Source organism: Electrophorus electricus, chromosome 3 (assembly GCF_013358815.1).
Source record: "Electrophorus electricus isolate fEleEle1 chromosome 3, fEleEle1.pri, whole genome shotgun sequence".
In the NCBI taxonomy this organism is placed as follows: Eukaryota; Metazoa; Chordata; class Actinopteri; order Gymnotiformes; family Gymnotidae; genus Electrophorus; species Electrophorus electricus.
In genome coordinates, this window is record NC_049537.1 from 3,072,620 (window position 1) to 3,091,140 (window position 18,521).

Sequence of the window (18,521 nt, forward strand, 5' to 3'; positions counted from 1 at the left end):
GCACTTAGCCACCGGACCTTTCTCCCTCGCTGGTGTGTCCAGATTCACTGAATGTCTGCTTTGTTGTTTAAGCTTATGGCTTGTCCCAGCATGCTCTCTGGGTCTATAATCGCTCTTGTATGCTGACATTTGTTTTTTGTTTTTTTGTTTTTGTTTTTTGTAGTTTTCTGCTGATTGACCCATTTCCTCGGCTTTGATCCATAAGACATCCTTTTTGATGCCTTGTGTTTTTAATCAGTTTTCTACTTAATGAGTAGGCAGGTCCTCGGGGCAGTTAGTACTGGTGGTTGATTGTCCAGTGCTGCGCTGGGGACATTGAAGGAGACAGTTCAAATAAATCGTTAGTATGATTGTCAGTGTTGTACAATGCATGATTTCAGTCATGAAATTTAAAATGTCTCAGCCAGTCTATGAATATTGTTGAAGTGCCAGTCTTGGCTTGTCCTAATATTGACCCAGTTATTTCCTATACAGTGCAGTGACTTGAGCTTTGGTGTATAGTAATATAGCAGATGCTTTGGCAGGAAGTCAACACCACCGTGTTGTCTAAGAACATAAAATCCAAAACAGATTCTTGCTCTGTTGCCTTAAACACACCAGTACAAAAATTTCAACCAGAAAGTAAATACATATTGGCAGCAAACTTCATCTGTTTGTCAGATGGACGTGTAAGTTCATGCTGGTGCTTGTAGACTGAAAATGTCTGGTACCAAGCTTCGAGTGCTTGTTCTCTCTCTCAGGCTCAGGCAGAGGCGTAGGCACCTCGATGTCCGTGGTTGGCAGCGATGACTGTTACCAGCATTTGGTACCTTTTTGTTTTACGTTAATGTGTCACTCCACGTCGCCCTCTGCTGTTCAGGAGAGTCCAGTGCCGTCTTATTGTTGCTGTTCTGAGCTGCCAGTGAATGAGGTTTGAATTTCTGTAATGCACATTTATTGTTTTGTCAACTTGGTTGTGTTTCTTAATAGCAGTTTTATTTAGGTTTTATTTCTTCTTTGATGGACAGTAAGCTATTTCTCCTTCAGCTTTGCTTTTGGGGTTTCGCCAACACTCGATGGCTGACCTTTCTCTTCTGCTTCACTTGGTTTCCTAAAGAAATGATTTTTCCTTTTGCGTAATCTTATTAAAGTTGACTTTGTAGTGTAGACATTACACAGTGCCTTTTAAGGGGGCGGGGGCATCATCTGTGTGCAGTCATGTTTCCTGCGTGCCATCCAGGCAGGTTGATGTCATTCTGGTTTCTGTGTTGGTTTCTGGGCTGGGGTGCACAGTTGAACTCTGAGCCACATGATGGGACTTGGTTGGCGCAGCTTTCCCTCTTGGGTGATGTAATTTCCTTCTCCTTCCTCCTATAAAATCCCCTGTTTTCATTTCTCGCCGTCCTGCACTCGTCATGTACTGGGTTGCTGTGCCAGGGTGCCGTGCGATTCGGTCAATCGCTCCGCATGGCCGTTGCGTGCGCTGTTCATCTTTGGCAACTACGGTTTAGTACAGTAACCACTGGTATTATTAAATGTTCCAGATTCCATGGACATGGAGGGAAATAAATATTGTGAATCAGTTCTTGTGCTCCATCTGTTTACAAACTAAGCAAACCACTGTAGAGCATAAGCCTGGGTGAGGACAAACCCACAGTGGACGGAAAATTGTGGTTTTCTCCGTATTAACAAGTTCATTCTCATTGTCATTTTTTTTGAGCAGGCAAACCTCTTTCAGCTCCCAGCTTGTCCATTTGATCTGTAATGCGTACATTATAGCCTCTCTACTCTCACAAGCGAGGGCATGCAGTGGTCAGTGTACCCGGGCAGGGCACAGAATAGGCTACCAGCGCCCTCTAGCAGGGCGGAGCACCCCTTCCCTGGACAAACATGGACACACCCCCCCCCCCCATCCTGCATTATTTTATGTCGGTGTGGCATTAGTTAAGTTTAAGGCATGCTAAGAGTGTTTTTTTTGTAAATCTTGAGAAAAGCTCAATTTTTGCGTTGTTTTGGAAATGTCTGTAGGATCAAGCAATTCAATTGTTGACCTTCAATCCTGAATTCACTTACCTTGAAGGACTTAAGATGTAAACACACTACAATCTGAAATTACAATGTGATGTCTGGTCAGCATTTTCTAATGTTTTGGGTTTTATTGTAGCACTGATGCTTTAGCTGCAACACTTAATGATCAAAGGTTTGTTTGGGAGGCCTGAGCGGCTGTTATTCATATGGGCTCATTACTTGCTTTTAGCACATTGCAGTAACTCCAACACCAAGGCACTTTCCACTGAATTGGATCTTAAGATCAAAGCGAGGTGGCCCTGCCAACCTTTTCCCACACAGCTCGATGGGTTGCAGCCCAGCAATGTCATAATCATCATTGGTGAACTCTAGCAGTTATTGGACTTTTCAGCACTTTCAAAGTTAATAAGATGGTGAAATCATTCATTTACGACCATTTGCGTAGGCCAGTCTACAGCAGAATCTTGGTTTTGAGCAAAGTGCAAACAGAAATGTGACCCGGGGTGTCTTACTCTGTAATCAGAGCAAATCCCACCACGGATCCCGCCCCCTGCTCTCTGTGCTGCTCTCTGGGCCCAGCTGGGAACATGCCAGGTTGTAATGATGCCTGTGCCTGACCTGTAAGAAGATTAGCCTCAGAACGACCTGAGCGCTGTGCAGCACCAAGCATAACTGCCACTGGAGAAGCTCTTTTAGTGAAGCGGGCCAAACCAGATCCTGCTTGTTCTGGGTCTTACCTTCATGTGATTTTACACTCTTCCTTGGATTGCAGTTTGTTTGTTTGTTTGTTTGTTTGTATGTTTGTTTTTTAATGAGACCACTTAATCCCACTTAATATCTCCTAATTTCATAATTAATGCAATTGCCAAATACTTAATCTGAATATTAATGTGAAAAAGTGTACTTGTGTGTATGGTTGGTTTGTTTTTTTTAAATAAAATATTTCCTTTGGGGTACCTGAAATTTTAAGACTTTTTATATTCTTTCAGTCCTTCTCTGCATTACCTATAAAGTGTATCCAATTAGTCAAATTAAAATGTCTTAAAGAGGCTTTAAATGCTGTTTCTACATCTGCATAACCAACTAATACCTTTATCCATTAGCACCTTGCAGCAGTTAGTTCAAATGTGCTCACTGAAATGAACCAATATTTAAGAGGCTTCCATGACGCCTTTGTCAAAGTTGTTGGAATGCCTGTTACTTAGGCACATGTGATTACAAAAAGTTGGTGTTTTTTCTTTTAGCGGAAAAAGGTTTCCCTTTTGTAGGATTACGCTCCAGCGTCATGGAAACATGCCACAGAAAACAAATGCTTTTAATTCCATTAAAAGTCTGACAGGAATAATTGGCCACTTTTGTCCCCAGCCGGTCCTTTTTAAAGTGTCAGGTGCTGTGGTATGGTCCCTGCCTTCTCCAGATGTGTGCGAGCTGTAGACACAGAAGGCCTTGCAGGCAAGCACAGGCTGGAAGTCGTGTGTAGTAACATGCGGAGTACCTGATCCCTTCCTGTACCACAGCCAATGCCCAGTGTCCCAGCGTGTTGTCGGTCAGCCAGCTGTCTGTCTTCAGATTTACAGGCCTTTATTGTGGTCTTTGTCATGGGTAAACTGTCAGATCTGTGCTATACTCAGTGCTGTCCTGGAACTCCCTTTGGCGTGTTTCTCCTGGTTTGTCTGGTCCTGTCTCGGATCATCGAAGTGAAGCATGCCACCCTTCTTCAGAATTTGGCGCCGGTCCTTCTCACTGTCTGGATCAAACCCACAGCTAATAGAATAGTGAATGTTCCAGGTAAAAAGTGAAAACCTCCAAGGAGACGCGAGACCACCCACCAACATGAAAGGAAGGATTGGAGGGTTGTGATGGGTACATAGTCAGAGAAACCTGTTCTGAGGGCAGCCATTTAAAATTGGCTTCTGCTACAAACCAGTATCTTATGCTCTTCTTCATGAATATTCTTCAATAGGCCACTATGACTGATTTCGTGGGGTCTGATGGTTTTAATACACTTGGTTTTGATTCGTTTTGCAGCTCATGAGGGGGGGCTTGTCCTTAGTGTTCATCTGTTTAGCAGTTTCTCCTCTTATATCTGAGAGGAAAAACATTTGTCCTGTGTCTCAGCCATCCGTCAACGGACGGGTGGCAAATAGCCGGATATGTCCGTCCGGTTCCAAACAACTCCGCCGCTCTCCAACACGATGCAGAATTTGAGCGCAATAAATAAGGCCATTTCCTCCGATTTGCCGAAAAGGAGAGAGTCCTGAGTTCCAGTCGGGGGGGGTTGCATCTCCAGTGGTGAACACCAGAGCCTGGTCCTAACGCACAGTGCTGTTTATTCAGGCCATCAGCCAAGCAGCTCGGAGGCAGGCCCCCACCCCTCTGCCTTCCCTTGTCATTCCTCAGGGGACACTGCAGTTAAACGATAAACTGTTGCTGTTTGGCCAGCATGACCGCATACCCGATAAGCCGCCTCTCCAGGAATTATTTCCGGGTCACACGACGGCCTTTTTCCTTTCCTTGTGTTCTGCGGTTGTTCTTTCCGCTCTCTGTTCTCGATTTTACCCCCAAAAACGAATCCGCTTCTCTGTAAAGACCAAACCAGCTCTGCTTGGTCACTGCTTTGCGTGTGATGCCTTAGACGCATTGTAAACACTGAAGTGTGTTTTTAATAAAATAGAATGGTGGAGAGTTTCCACTGTTCGCCCAGAGTGCTGGAGCTCCCTGCAGCTGTGTGTGCTGAACCTGTCGTTGGTCCTGCCTGTTCCTCACTTTGAGAAGTGAACTTGGTGTACAAGGGCAAGCTGTGTACAAAACGGTGGCATCCCCAGATCATGAGGTTTATTTTTTTTGCATTAGAATGTGGCCAACAGACTAAAAGCAAACTTGGTTTGTCATAAGTCTTTTTGAGGCTTTTTACACACAAAAAGAATGTAATATATGTGGAAGTTATGTCAGCCATGTTGTTTACTTTTGAATAAAATATATATAATTCTTTTATAATTCTTTGTATAGCTTTAATCTTTTTCTCCCCCACTTGGTCAATTGATGCCGAAACTACCCTGCATTAACTGAATGTTCTTGTCATGTCTCTCTCCTCTCATGTCTGTCTCTCTTCCTGTCTGTCTCTCTTCTCAGGTTCCACGGTCGACAGCCCTGTGTTGTCTCCCTTAGGCTCCAACAGTCTGCTGTGTCCATCTCCTTCCTATCAGATGTCCATGCTCAGCCTGCCTGGTCAGTTCCCTTCACCCCAGCAGAGCCCCATCCTCAACGAGACGGGAACAGCCAGGCCGGAGGAAGAGGAGGAGCTCCGGAGGAAGGTACCCTCTTCGCGTGTCGCTGCACCAGGCCAAAGGAAAGCTATCTGGAGCACATGGCCCTGCACACGCTGCACTGGATCTGGCCAATGAGAGCCATAGGAGGGTTACTGCAGTGTTGGTACTCTGTGGTAGGCCTTGGGGGTTGGGTTTACAAATGCTCGTGATGCTAATATGTTTGGAGCTCACTGGCCTTTATTTAAGAAACGTCTGATGCCTGTAACTTAGAACTTAGAACATAGATCGTGTCAGCTGCGGAAATGTATGTGCATGAATTGTTTTAATGTTTCTTCCAACCTCAGTATTAACCCAAGGGTTAAAAATACTGGTTGCTTTTATGGCAAATTTTGATGTTGATGTTAGGCATTGCTTGAATAACTTCAGAGTAATTTTAAATAATTTTCAGTCATGCCTGCAAAAAATGTTTTTCTATCATAAGGGAGGAGGGTGTAGACATGGTGGCGGTGTCTGTATGGAGTATGGTGTCTCTCTCTCTCGCAGAGGTTTCCCACTAATAAAGCCTACTTCATTGCCAAGGAGATTCTGATGACCGAGAGGACATACCTTAAGGACCTGGAGGTCCTCACAGTGGTGAGCACAGAGACTGGCTGACTAATGGTCCGTGTGTTTTTTTGAGTTTATGTGAATGTGGTGCACATCTCTGGAAGACTGTTTGGTGTGCATGTGAGGGTCTATATCTATATTGTGGCATTTTATGGGAAAGAAGTGTGTGTTTGTGTGAGGTGTCAGAGTTTGGAGTGTTCATAGTGGGTGGGTGGGTGTGTTCGCTTCTCTTCAGTGGTTTCGCAGTGCGGTGATCAAAGAGAATGCCATGCCTGAGGGCCTGATGACCCTTCTCTTCTCCAACATTGACCCTATTTACGAGTTCCACAGAGGTTTCCTCAAAGAGCTCGACCAGAGGCTGGCTCTCTGGTACGCGGCCCTTTCATCACTTATTTCCCCAAAGGATTAAACTGACACTTCTTCACCCAGATGTGAAGACTTCACCAGAAAAATTGATCTTCACGACCTCAAAGACCTTTTCTTTCCCTGTCGCCAGGGAGGGACGCTCAAATGCGCACGTGAAGGGAGATTACCAGAGGATCGGAGATGTTATGCTGAGGAACATGTGTGCCCTGAAGGTGAGCCACACTAGTGGTCCATCAACATGACTCGTGTCTGAATATTTCCAGCTTTAGGGGGTCAAGTGGGTGTGCGGGATGGCACCAGGATACAAGTAACAGTGCTGACCCATTCGATCTTGATAGTAACATCTTTTAAATACCTTTAAAATAAAGTAGATTCTAATATTTTCTTACCTTTTAAGAACCAGTCAAGAGCTCTCAGATATCTGTGTGTGTGTGTGGGGTGGTGGTGATTGTCCAGGAGTTCACGGGCTACCTGCAGCAGCATGACGAGGTACTCACGGAGCTGGAGAAGGCCACGAAGCGGGTGAAGAAGCTGGAGGTGGTCTACAAGGAGTTCGAGCTCCAGAAGGTGTGCTACCTCCCCCTCAACACCTTCCTACTCAAGCCCATCCAGAGACTGATGCACTACAGACTGATTCTGGAACGCCTGTGCAGACACTACGCCCCTGATCACAGCGACCAACGGCATTGTAAAGGTGACGCCCGCGTCACGAGCACACAGCTGCTAATGGGGGAAGGGGTGTGTGTGAGAGAGGGAGAGGTTAAGCTTGTAGGCAGACCTCCTGATTCAAAGAGGGTTTGGGTAATTCTGGTAGGTCTGAGCATAATAATGGAAGTGTGTATGTGCGTGTACGCGCATGTCTCTTTTTGGCCCCTGGGACCTGCAGAGGCCCTAAAGGAGGTGGCTGAGATCGCCGCGCAGCTGCAGAGCAGCCTTATTCGTCTGGAGAACTTCCAGAAGCTAACGGAGCTCCAGCGGGACCTAATCGGCATCGAGAACCTCACTGCTCCAGGCAGGGTGAGCCTCTGCTTCCCCTTCTCTCCGCACACGTCCAGATGAGGCGCACGGTGACGACCAAGCAGGGCTTGAGAAGCTGAGCTGATGAGTTTCCTCCTTCCTGTATTGCTGATTCTTGTGTGATCATTAGGAGTTCATCAGGGAAGGCTGCCTGTTCAAGCTCACCAAGAAAGGGCTACAGCAGAGGATGTTCTTCCTGGTGAGTTCCATGCCAGCAACACTTCCTCTGTCCCCTGGCCTGTCCTCCTTCCCTGCTGACTGAAAATCTCCCGCCTCAGTTTTCAGACATGCTCCTGTACACCAGCAAAGGCGTCACGGCAAGCAACCAGTTCAAAGTTCACGGGCAGCTTCCCCTCCACGGCATGATCGTGAGTACACGCTTACAATTCGTCCCTGAGTCTCCACCCGGGGCCTCCACCCATCCCGAACACGTAGCCTCAAGAACTTGAGACTCTCACGGGAGTGGTTTTGTCGTCCTGTGGCTGCAGGCCTGTTGTGAACCACGCGAGTTGGCCTCGGTTCGGCTGGGTGTAGTCTGCTGCTCCCGACCCCGAGAACCATCCGGTACGCGAGCGTGACTCGTGTGTAAACAGAGGGGATTTACTTCAGAGCAGCACTCGCTCACCAGGGTTTCAGGTTTCTCGTGTGTTAAAAGCACAGACTGTGTAACTCCACACAGTCATTTTATGGCCATCTTCACCTAACCAAATGTTGGCTGTATCTGTCCAGTATCAGAAAGAATAACTTTTTTTTACTATTTGGAAACATCTGCACTAATTAGGAAAGTACATCTAGGTTTATGAGCAGAGGATTGGTACATGTTTATGGGACACAGTGCCCTATGACTGAGGGCCTAAATAATGCTTTGGCTGAAGCTTGAGGACTCAGGTGATTTGTGGGGGGTTTTTTTTATATGCTGCTCGGAGCTGTGCGATTTAAGAGGAACTTTTGGAAAGCATTGGGAAAGACTGTAGAGGGTTTCGGGTGTGTTGGATAGGGCTGTGGTTAGGTTTCAGGGTGCACTGTTCTTGCCGTTTCTCAGTGCTGCGTGAGGGTTCGCTGTAGCAGTAGCACGGCCCTCCGCCTCGCGGTTGCCTAATTCGCGTGTCTCTGCTTCACTCCTCCCTGCAGCTCATTGTACTCGATGCTCCGGTGAGTATGAGGAAACTCGCAGTCCCACAATCCCTCACTCCCACAGATCTCCCAAGCAAAGCTCCCTGCTCCTCCCAGTCAGTCCTATCAGTCCCCCACTATAGCGCCTTCTGTTTTTGGCCTTAGTGCTGCAGTGCTTTAGTATGACCCCTGGAGAAGTGAAAAATATGATGTATGCAAGGTCCGTTTCTTTGGACCTGACTGGGTGGGTGGGTGTGCGTGCGTGCGTCTGTGGTTATGTAAGCACGCACACATGAATAGGAACGTGCCTGTGTGTTGCAGGCAGAGGAGAGTGAGAGTGAGTGGTCAGTCCCCCACTGTTTCACCATCTACTCTGCACAGCGGACCATCGTCGTGGCCGCCAGGTGAGCCCTCTATTCCACCCCCCACCACATTAACTGCCGGCTGCACACACTCCACCCCATCAACGCGTGCACACTTGCTTCCTGCAGCTCCAAGGTGGAGATGAACAAGTGGATCGAGGACCTTAACATGGCAATCGACATGTCGAAGAAGTCTCAGGAGAAGTCGGACCTGTTTCTGGAGCCCAGCCTGTGTGACCGCTCCAACAGTAAGGACATGTATAGGACCAGAATATCCCCGGTCCCGTGCCACGCTTCTCGTAGTGGGCATCTGTTAGTGCCCCCTCCTTAGCCTCATGACCTAGTAGACCCCAGGCCTCCCATCATTCTGTCTTCCCCTCCCCTCCTCTCTTCTTGCCCCCATGTGCCCCCACGCATGCACCCCTGCAGGGTCTTCTGATGAGGTGTCCTTGGAGCAGGAGTCAGAGGATGACGTGAACTCCTCTCGCTGTTCCCTGGACAAGCAGAGCCACCACCGTGCCAACACAACCCTGCATGTGTGCTGGCACCGTAACACCAGCGTGTCCATGTCTGACCACAGCCTAGCCGTGGAGGTAGCGTTCACGCACGCACGCACACAGCTGACAGGTCAGCTTGAGCTTTCTCAGCACAGGCCAGTGAGGGCAGATCTTAGACTTCTGTGCTCATGGTCTCCACCTCCTGTTCCCTGCTCTGCCCTCCCTCCCGTCGCCCTGTTCTCTCCTCCCTGTCTCGCCACTAGTCGCTTTACTGGCTAATCACCTCATTTTGGTCTGTATTTCTGGCTGTAACTTAACCCTTTGTACTCACCATCTCTGGACAGCAGTTTCTTTTGTTGTTGTTGTTGACGACTTAACCGTAACCTCTTTTGAAATGAAAATGAATTGGGGGGGAGGGGACCACTTCATTCTCCACTTCGCATGTGCATTGGTTAACCTTGTCATTTCTGCTGCCCTGTAGAATTGCTTCTGCAGTTTCTACACCTTTTGCATCCTTTGGCCCGAGTGCAAACACATTAACAATCTTTCTCTTTCTATGCTGTCATCCTGTGTCACGCCTGCTTCTCTCCTCCTCCTTTCACTCTCTCTCTCTTTCCCCCATCTGTCTGTCTGCCTGCCCTCAGTACTCGACTCTCCAGCACTGCCCCCTTGCTACCAGAGGCCCAACACCATCACCCACGTGTGCTGGTACAGGAACCAGAACCTCTCTCGTACCGATTACCTGCACGTGAATCAGGTACCCATCCAACAACGAGACTGTAGGGAGTCCGCTGCCTTTAGGAACAGACAGTCTCCCTCCAGCTTGGGTATGTTGGTGGCAAAGACTGGAGACTTGACTCAGAACGCGGAAAATAACCTGCGACTCCAACATACTTTGTTCAAACATACAAGATTCATCTGTGGGCTGATTTTTAAAAATTTTGTTTTTTCTGTGACCTGCGAGGACTCCAACAGATCTTCTACTGACTCGTTTCCAGTAATAGAGCAGATCTGGTGTAAAACCTTGCTGTAGGAGACAGTAGGAGAATGCATGAGGCCAATCCAAACAAGACACACATGCGACGAACCCATTTTATTTTCTCGCTTGGTTACCTCCTAAAATGCATTTTTGCGCGAGATATTTTTACAGTTGGAAGTCCAATCCTTTCATCTTTTCTGCTAATTCAGTAGAACGCTCCTCTTCCTTCTCCACAGAACCAGCTGTCTGGCTACCTCCTGAGGAAGTTCAAGAACAGCAATGGCTGGCAGAAGCTGTGGGTGGTCTTCACTAACTTCTGTCTCTTCTTCTACAAGACACACCAGGTACAGGCCAATGCTTCTTTCTGGCGTGTCCAGCTAGCTCTGAAATTACTATCAGTAATCAGGGAGGATGGACCCATTCTGCTTTTTAGTGGGGGTGCTGGAGTTGACCATATCAGGGCTTTAGGCTGATGGCAAGTGGTGTTTCACTGCATGCTGAAGTCTGGACCTCCTACAGGTTATTGTCCCACACATGCCAGTGTGTGCATGTTCATTCAAGCTGTAAGGCACGTCATAACTGCCGAAAGCACTGTGCACGTTAGCCTGTCCACATTTCAAGAACATGATCGTTTTTGTTACTATTATAGTTTTAAGGTTTCCCCACCTCCCTTCTCTTTAATTTGATGTGTTAATAAAAGAATTCCAAGTACAGATGTAAAAACAGCTGTGAAAACTAATTTAGAAACTTGAGCTCTTTGGTCTGGGTCAGGGTCATGGTTTTTCTATTCTGTGGTCAGGACGACTTCCCGCTGGCCAGCCTCCCTCTGCTGGGTTACACCGTCAGTACCCCCGGGGAAGCAGACGGCATCCACAAGGAGTACGTTTTCAAGCTGCACTTCAAGTCCCACGTTTACTTCTTCAGGGCTGAAAGCGAGTACACCTTCGAAAGGTGAGGCTCTTTTTTAAATTAAACATACATGTAACTGAAACAAAGTTGCAATGTGGCAAATCGTGTGTGTGTGTGTGTGTGTGTGTAGATGGATGGAGGTGATCATGAGCGCTGCCAGCACTGCCGGCCGGGTAAGCCTGCTCATACCCAAAGGCCCCAACGAGGTGAACGGGAACTGAGCCGGGGTCCCACAGCGGACTGTGGTCCTGGGACTGGGGGGCTGGGCCTCACAGCCTGCCAGGACTTGACCACGTCATTTTATTTAATCTTCTCTGTTTCTGCCACCATCATTCGTGTAGCATATAACGGACTGTCGCGCCTCCGTGAGATCTCTGCTCAGTGGGGATGGGATGCACCCCTCTGAGCTCGCAGACTCGATGGAGACCGGCTGAGATCTCAGACTTGACATGGCTACTAGCGCCACCACGCCACACATTCAGCTAAAGTTACGCCAAGCTCTGCATACTTTTCTAGAACAGTACGGAAATAGCAAATGGGTGTTGTTTTTGGATCCGAGACAATGTGTTCATCCTGCGATTTCTGCGGCCCCGTCTCAAAAAATTCGCATCCATCTTGACACGGGGCACTCCAGCTTCACTGGCGCTGCCAAACGGTGCAGTCACGGTTTTTAAATGAGTAAGAATTTCCTGTGTGGGTGATGGATTTTAACATCGAAAAACACGAGCTTTTGTATTTTGTTTTTATTTTATTTTATTTTTTGTAGGCTCAGTTTGTTATTAATGAGAGAATGGTCTTTGGATGCTGCTGAATGAATGAATGAATGATGAAGTCTGGAGGGGTGCAGTATGTGAAGTAGGTGACGTCAGCAGCACAGCCGCATGTGCCTGCCAGGGAGGTTAGCCGCATCGCCATGGTAACGTGATGAGGTTGTAAGAGACTGTCCCTTACCCTGCATTTAACCTTTAAGAGACACACTGACTAGTAGCCTCCAACAGGGTGACTGCAAAGATGACTGACGAGACGTCACATTTTAGGAAATTCCATGCCGCGGTGATCCCAACTTCAATCCAGTTACATTACCGTAACTGTTCCTTGATGGATTTTTATGTAGTTAGCAGCTACGTCACACTGCTTTGACTTGGTTAAGTATGAGATATACTGAATATTTCTTTTCTGAATTATCAAACATTGTGCAGAGAATATTTAACAATGTTGTTTGTAAAAATGTTACTGATGCATTAACGCATAACTCATCTCTAAGGTTTCTATTTTCAAAGCCTAGGGGAAACTGTTCTACCAATAGGGGGAGCTTGCATCTTATGGTACAAGTGCAGGTTATTCATCTCTAATGCATAATTACCTTTAGATATGTCTAACTTCAAATCATCAGATAAATTGTTGCACATTTGCAGATGCTCTGGCTTCTCTCCCCTTTCACTCAGTTTCTGAAGAAGGGAAAGTGTGTGTGTGTGTGTGTGTGTGTGTGTGTGTGTGTGTGTGTGAGGGGATCTTTTGTCTCTTTGCTTGGTGTATTTGTATGTCGTTCCCCCCCCCCCCCCCCCCCCCCAAAAAAAAACCTTTTTTTTTTTTAATCATCATGAAGGGTCACACAAGGTCAAGCACTCCAGTCTATTCACTTTGGCAGGTCAGAGTAAGATGCCTATGCACAGGTCATGCCTATAATGCTTATAACCTGGACTACTAATTAATTACTCAATTTTTGAATAGTTGCTGTTCCTCACTTCATGAGTCATATTATGTTTACTTACGGGAGCTGGGATTAACTCTCATTTGGAAGATCTGATATTTCTGAATGCCATGTGGATCATAGTCTCTGCTAGACTGTTACATTGGTACATTGAATATACTGGCTGTACTAGGTCCAAGCAAAGACATGGAAAAACTATCCTACAAAACTGTGGCTGAGGTTATTTGGCCGGGCGTTAATCGTTACTGGTGACGACGTGTTTGCTCCATAATGCTTTTCCCGTTTCTTTAGGGACCGCTACCGACCAGTGTCAGTCGGGGTGTGACCTCCCGCATCTCAGCTTGGTGCATTTCTTACAGACTGGAATTTTTGGGGGGGGTTTTTGTTGTTGTTGTTGGTTTTTTTTTTATCTGCCCATTTACTACTTAAAACAAGGCCTTTCTTGAAGCTGTCACCCCTAATGTCGGAAAGATCGGAATGACCAGATCTGCACAGAACTGATGTCCACGCTTGTGTTCCTTTTATCTCTTCTGTAACTAGTCGCTCCTGTTTAGTGCGTAGCTTGTTGCTGGAACTACACACCATCCATGTGGTCAACACCATGACTTTACGTTGAAATGATAACCAATAAAAAGGAAATGGTATTAATGGTGTTCTGAACTTGAGTTCCAGTGTGTTTTTCAGCCAGTAGTCTTCATCAGTGTTGAATTTAAGCTCTGCCCTTTTTGTCTCCTGTGGGTGAGGTTTCACCCATGCGGCTTATTAAATATGAAGAATTTGATGACATGCACAGCTTTATGAAATATACTGAACTTTGAACAAATTATATTTACAATCAAAAGTCTGTAAAGAATACAAAAAAAAAAACAAAAAACTTGCTTGTATGAACGGTCCAAGTTGCTTGTAAATGCAGTGTAGATTGACTAAGGGTCCAATTGTTAACAGTCTACAAGATCTCTCATCGCTTTGGGGGTGTGGTGTTCCCATTGAGACAAAACCTGTAGGAACAAGACCAGAGAAATGTTGCAGATGATATGCTCTCCTGCGTTTGACCCGTTTTGTACCAACCTACTTGCTGGAAGCTTTGGGAATTTCTATACAAGGTTTCAATGTTTTAATCTGATTTGTTAATACTTCACCAAATCCTTTCTTGGCAGTATCATGGTCTGTATAAATCAATGTATGCTCCTATTTTAACCTCCTATTTTAACCACATGTAACGGTACCCTTCCTCAGGGCAGGCCTGTAGGCATGTTTCTAAGGTAGCAGGCCTTGCTCCGCCTCCAGGAACGTCCGGGAAGGGAGTGGTCCACCAGGCTAAAGAGGCTGAGCCCTGCCGGGTTCACCTCCCACTGATCACAACACTGGCTGGAACTGGCAGGCAGACAGAACACATGCCCTATCTGGCTGGAGCCAGGGGGCTTCGTTCTGGCTCTGTCCACATAGAGAGACGCTGAACTTATTTCTACGCATTCCACATCTGAAGCAAGGACGCAAGACTGGCTCGAAACACATCCGTACCTCTCCGAAGATGGGCACGAGGAGCGTCGTTGGTGATGGTGACCTCGGCTGTCTCTTCGTCGCCTCGGTCTGTGATCGAAGGCAAATGGTAGCAGTAAGCACAAGGGCTCGGCGAGTTTGGTCGGACTTTAAACGGGACCGACGGTGGTGACATCAGAAGGCTGAGACGTGGGTACCCACCTTGTCTGTGTGGTTGAGGCCTCGCTGTCATTTGTTCATAGAACAGGACTTTACAGTGCAGGGAAAACGTCCACACAGGACACTGATCGCCGCCTTCGCCATCCCTGAGACACACAGGCGCACACGCGGTGACGCGGCATGGTACACAGCACTAGCTGGCCGGGTGAAGGTGTGTGTGTGTGCATGCCTGAATGGTGGTGTACATGTCGGAGTCGTCAGAGCGTGACTCATCTCCGTGACCCTCAGACTTCCAGCGGCGGTGCAGGTCAATCAGTTCGGACAGGTAGGACATTTTCTTGGTGTAGCGAGTGATGAATTTGTGCCTCAGTAATTCCTTAGCTGTAGGTCTCTAGAGAGCACGTGCACGTCTCACTGACTGGTGATATGCTTCTTTGACTTCTTAGCCTACGTTAGTCTCATAGCTCTAGTACTGAAAACTAACATGCAAAAATCATGACTGTATTTGAGGTAAATTGTAAATTTGATATTTTTCCAAACCATTCCTTCAACTGGTATTTTAACTGGAGCTGAAAACTAATACTGACATGGCTTCTAAGATTTAAGTTGCTATTGTCTGCTTATATTTCTTGGCCCAGTGGTCTGTTGTACAGAACAGCAATGAAATGGCCAATGTATTGAAATAAGAGCTTGGTGCTTAAAATCCAGTCAAAGGAACTCCAGTTCTGTCTGGCTGAAACTTGGCTTCCTATAATACAGACTGTTGGAAGGAGACCTACCTGCACTGTCCCTACTGGTGGGCAGTAGTAGCTTTGTGCTTAGTGTGTTCCACTTCTAATCAGACGGTAAGCCAGTTCAAGCCCCACAACTGACAAACTGCCACTGTTGGGCCCCTGAGCAAGACCCATAACCCTGAAATGCTCAAGTTGTATTCAGTCATAATTGTAAGTCGCTTTGGGTAAAAGCATCAGCTAAATGTAAACAAACAATGCAACTGTTCACTAATGCGAAATACACAATAATGCCAGCTCCACACTTGCCATAAAGTGCTAGAACTAGCATATCCTTTAAGCACTGACTAAATCTGAGTCTTGGGGCAAATGTAGACAATGCACCTTAAATTGTACGAGGACTGCTTAATGACCTCCAGGGCCATCCAGAACGGCGTCCCCAACGGCGTCGCCGTGCTCTGACAGCAACAGGTTGGCGGCTGTTGGAGATACAATGACCATACGAAAACAGGAGAGGTCTGTAAGCTTTCGGGCAGATTTTGATGTTTGGGCAAGCTACAGAGCCTGCTTTTCTCAACCTATATATATTTCAACCTGTGTGTGTGTGTGTACACACACACTGCAATGAGATGGCATGCAGGGTGAAGTCCCCATAATATTTCAGATAATTTCAAACTTAAGGAAATGGGGCCCCGAGCTTTCACTGTCACAACATCGTCGTCTTTCACAGGTGGCGTTGCAACGGCTGCTTGGGTCCGGACCTTTGATGTCCCTGTGGATCTTTCTCTCCGAGTGCAGGTAGTCCAGTCCTTTGAGAATCTCTCTGAGGAAGGTGGCAATGTAAGCCTCCTCCAGTGGCCCTGTCTTCAGCTGACCACACAACATGGAAACGTTCTCACACTTTTCGTCCCATTTATTCCAAAATGTTAAAGAAATGTGCACAGTGTGAGTGGTTTAATAGTTCTAGATTTTGTGAAGTTCTGCACTGTAAGGACAATCAGTACTCACCATGTCCAGAGCAGAGCCGCGTCCCAAATAATCCATCGTGATCCAAAGTTTTGTGCCCTGCATTTACAAACATCCCTCTGTCAGCTAAGGCATAATTTTCCTCTAAATTATGTTTGCAATAACCAGCATGCGACATAAACACGTGTCAGGCTGCATTATAGGAAAATCGCGGTATTCCAGTTCTCTCCCTGCTATATGAATCAGGTGCATGAAGACGGAGAAAACACTAAACCCAGTGGCGCTGATGCCCTTTAAGAATGCAGTCTGATGAGGTTAACAAGGGCCATTTTAAAAAGACCTTTTTTCACACAAAATGAAGGAAAATAGATGATGGGGTCACTGCAGCAGAATGGATTAAAGTGACACTGAGTTTACTGCAATTGGAGGAAAAGTGTGAATATTTAGACCACACACCTTCAGGTAGGAGCCAAAGTATCTGGTCAAGAAGGGGCTGTCGCACTGGCTTAGAACCGTGATCTCCTGCTGGATATCCTCCATCTCGTCTTCTGCTTCCTCCCAGTCAATGATCTTTATAGCTACAACTTTCTTCCTGCAGTTGTTGATTCCCTTGTAGACTTCACCGAATGAGCCTTTACTGATGCACTCCAGTTTGGTGAAGTACTGCTCAGGATCCAGACGAGTATTCTGAACAGAACAAACGGGAAAATGCACACAGTTTTTCATTACCATTTGTGTCCAAATACACATCTTATTCCAAACAGAAAGGTTAAAAAAAAAAAAACCACACACACCATGTAGCAACCTTTATAGACTAGGAGAGCATGTCAGGCCATGAGGTGTTCCCAGAGTCAACATTTAAAACTGGCAGTTACCAAGCAACAGGTTCACCAAGTGCTGGTTTCAGTGTTCTTATGCTAATTTGTGGCTAAATGGAACTAATTTGGTAAACACCAGAAAACCTGCTGCAGTTTTTAGTGCAATATTTAATCATTAATCAGTCACTAATCATTAATTGGTCATTAATCACTTGCAGCATTGTCTGTGTGAAATATACATTTGCATCTTTGGGGACAGTTCTGCATTTTGTAATTTCAGAAACAATGAATCACTTAAGTCTAAGAATCACTTAGTCTACAGATGTTGTGCTACCGAAACCAAACACATTTCCGCATTTCTGGATGAAATGTCAGCTGGTGTTATGACCTTAATATCAATTCTGTTCCTGTAGCATCATAACAAGGCCCATACAGTATTATGGATGGGTCCATATTAGGGAAGAGCCACTGTGGTGACTTATCTTTTAATTTCAAAGACATTATATGGTTATCCCAATAACATTGCAATTGAAGTCTAAACTAGGCTTGAACATAAAACACTGCAACGTTGGAGCTGTGGTGTTCTCAGACGTTGTCATGGCTTACATTTGCTATGCTAAATTTGATTACTATTCATTTAATGCTAACATTAAATGACAGACTAGAGAAAGTGACAAAATAAACAGAAGGCAACAGGTCTAAAAAGATTTTTAAAGATCACAAACCTTGATTCCCATCACTACTTTCTTCCAGTGCACTAAAGTACAAGTGTGGTTTGTTCAAATAACGATGCACAGATTTACATGAAATAAGGTCAAGTGGACTAAAAGTGTTTTGTATACATTTGTACAGATAGCTGTTCAGTCGTTATTAGCTATTCTGGCCCGTAACATCTTTACCGGAGGAAAGACAGAGGTGCGTTTATCAGCTGTTTCTGGGTGAATAAAGAAAGGAAAAAAATCTTGACCATCGCACGTTATTCCATGATGAGTTCATGTAAATAGTGATCGACTAGTAACCACTTTAACAAAGATTTATGTATTAGCTATTCCTTTGCCAACATTCAGATCAAAAAAAGACATTTTGCACATTTTCTTTTGCTTTCAATACACTGTCTATCCTGACTAGAACTAGTAGATCAGATCAGTGTGCTAGATTATTTGAATAACTTTGTCATGGCATTGCAGTGGAAGATTAGTATTGTGTAGGTCCCCTCTTGGAGCATTGTCCAGGTGTCAAGACCTCTGAAGAGCTGCGCACAGGCTACGGATTCTGGCGCAGGCGCTGCTTTTATCAAAATCGACATCAATGCGCACACTCCTCTCTCTTCTCGCTCTCTCTCTTCTCTCTCTCTCTCTCTCTCTCTCTCTCTCTCTCGCTCTCTCTGCGCCACAGGCCAAATCAGTTCTTTGACTTGACAGTGGGCCGAGCACTTCTAATCCTGTCTAGCGGACCCGTCCTTGGGTTACCTTGATCCGAATATCCCGCGGATGTGCCATGGCGCCTGGGTA

General features: G+C 46.1%; 2 protein-coding genes across 6 annotated transcripts in view; one reads left to right on the plus strand and one right to left on the minus strand.

The window, feature by feature from the left end:
* farp2 (FERM, RhoGEF and pleckstrin domain protein 2) overlaps window positions 1-12,248 on the plus strand; it is a 32,820-nt gene extending 20,572 nt beyond the window's left edge. Inside the window, exons 14-27 of one of the 5 annotated variants that reach the window (XM_035524003.1) lie at window positions 5,140-5,321; window positions 5,820-5,909; window positions 6,118-6,251; window positions 6,379-6,460; window positions 6,705-6,942; window positions 7,135-7,265; window positions 7,396-7,464; window positions 7,544-7,633; window positions 8,700-8,782; window positions 8,870-8,988; window positions 9,170-9,333; window positions 10,453-10,560; window positions 11,016-11,167; window positions 11,256-12,248. In XM_035524003.1, coding sequence (XP_035379896.1) covers window positions 5,140-5,321; window positions 5,820-5,909; window positions 6,118-6,251; window positions 6,379-6,460; window positions 6,705-6,942; window positions 7,135-7,265; window positions 7,396-7,464; window positions 7,544-7,633; window positions 8,700-8,782; window positions 8,870-8,988; window positions 9,170-9,333; window positions 10,453-10,560; window positions 11,016-11,167; window positions 11,256-11,346 — 1,733 coding nt within the window. In that variant the 3' untranslated portion in view covers window positions 11,347-12,248. Of the gene's footprint in view, window positions 1-5,139; window positions 5,322-5,819; window positions 5,910-6,117; window positions 6,252-6,378; window positions 6,461-6,704; window positions 6,943-7,134; window positions 7,266-7,395; window positions 7,465-7,543; window positions 7,634-8,699; window positions 8,783-8,869; window positions 8,989-9,169; window positions 9,334-9,881; window positions 9,995-10,452; window positions 10,561-11,015; window positions 11,168-11,255 lie in introns of those variants that run through there. The other 4 variants (XM_035524005.1, XM_035524004.1, XM_035524007.1 and 1 more) reach the window with 4 other exon arrangements.
* A 1,820-nt stretch (window positions 12,249-14,068) lies between these two features.
* Window positions 14,069-18,509, minus strand: stk25a (serine/threonine kinase 25a). The gene is given in 9 exon segments (XM_035524019.1): window positions 14,069-14,316; window positions 14,358-14,641; window positions 14,741-14,886; window positions 15,604-15,670; window positions 15,672-15,705; window positions 15,988-16,096; window positions 16,235-16,291; window positions 16,649-16,879; window positions 18,480-18,509. Coding segments are annotated over 9 exon segments (1,206 nt in total).
* Window positions 18,510-18,521: the final 12 nt, after the last annotated feature.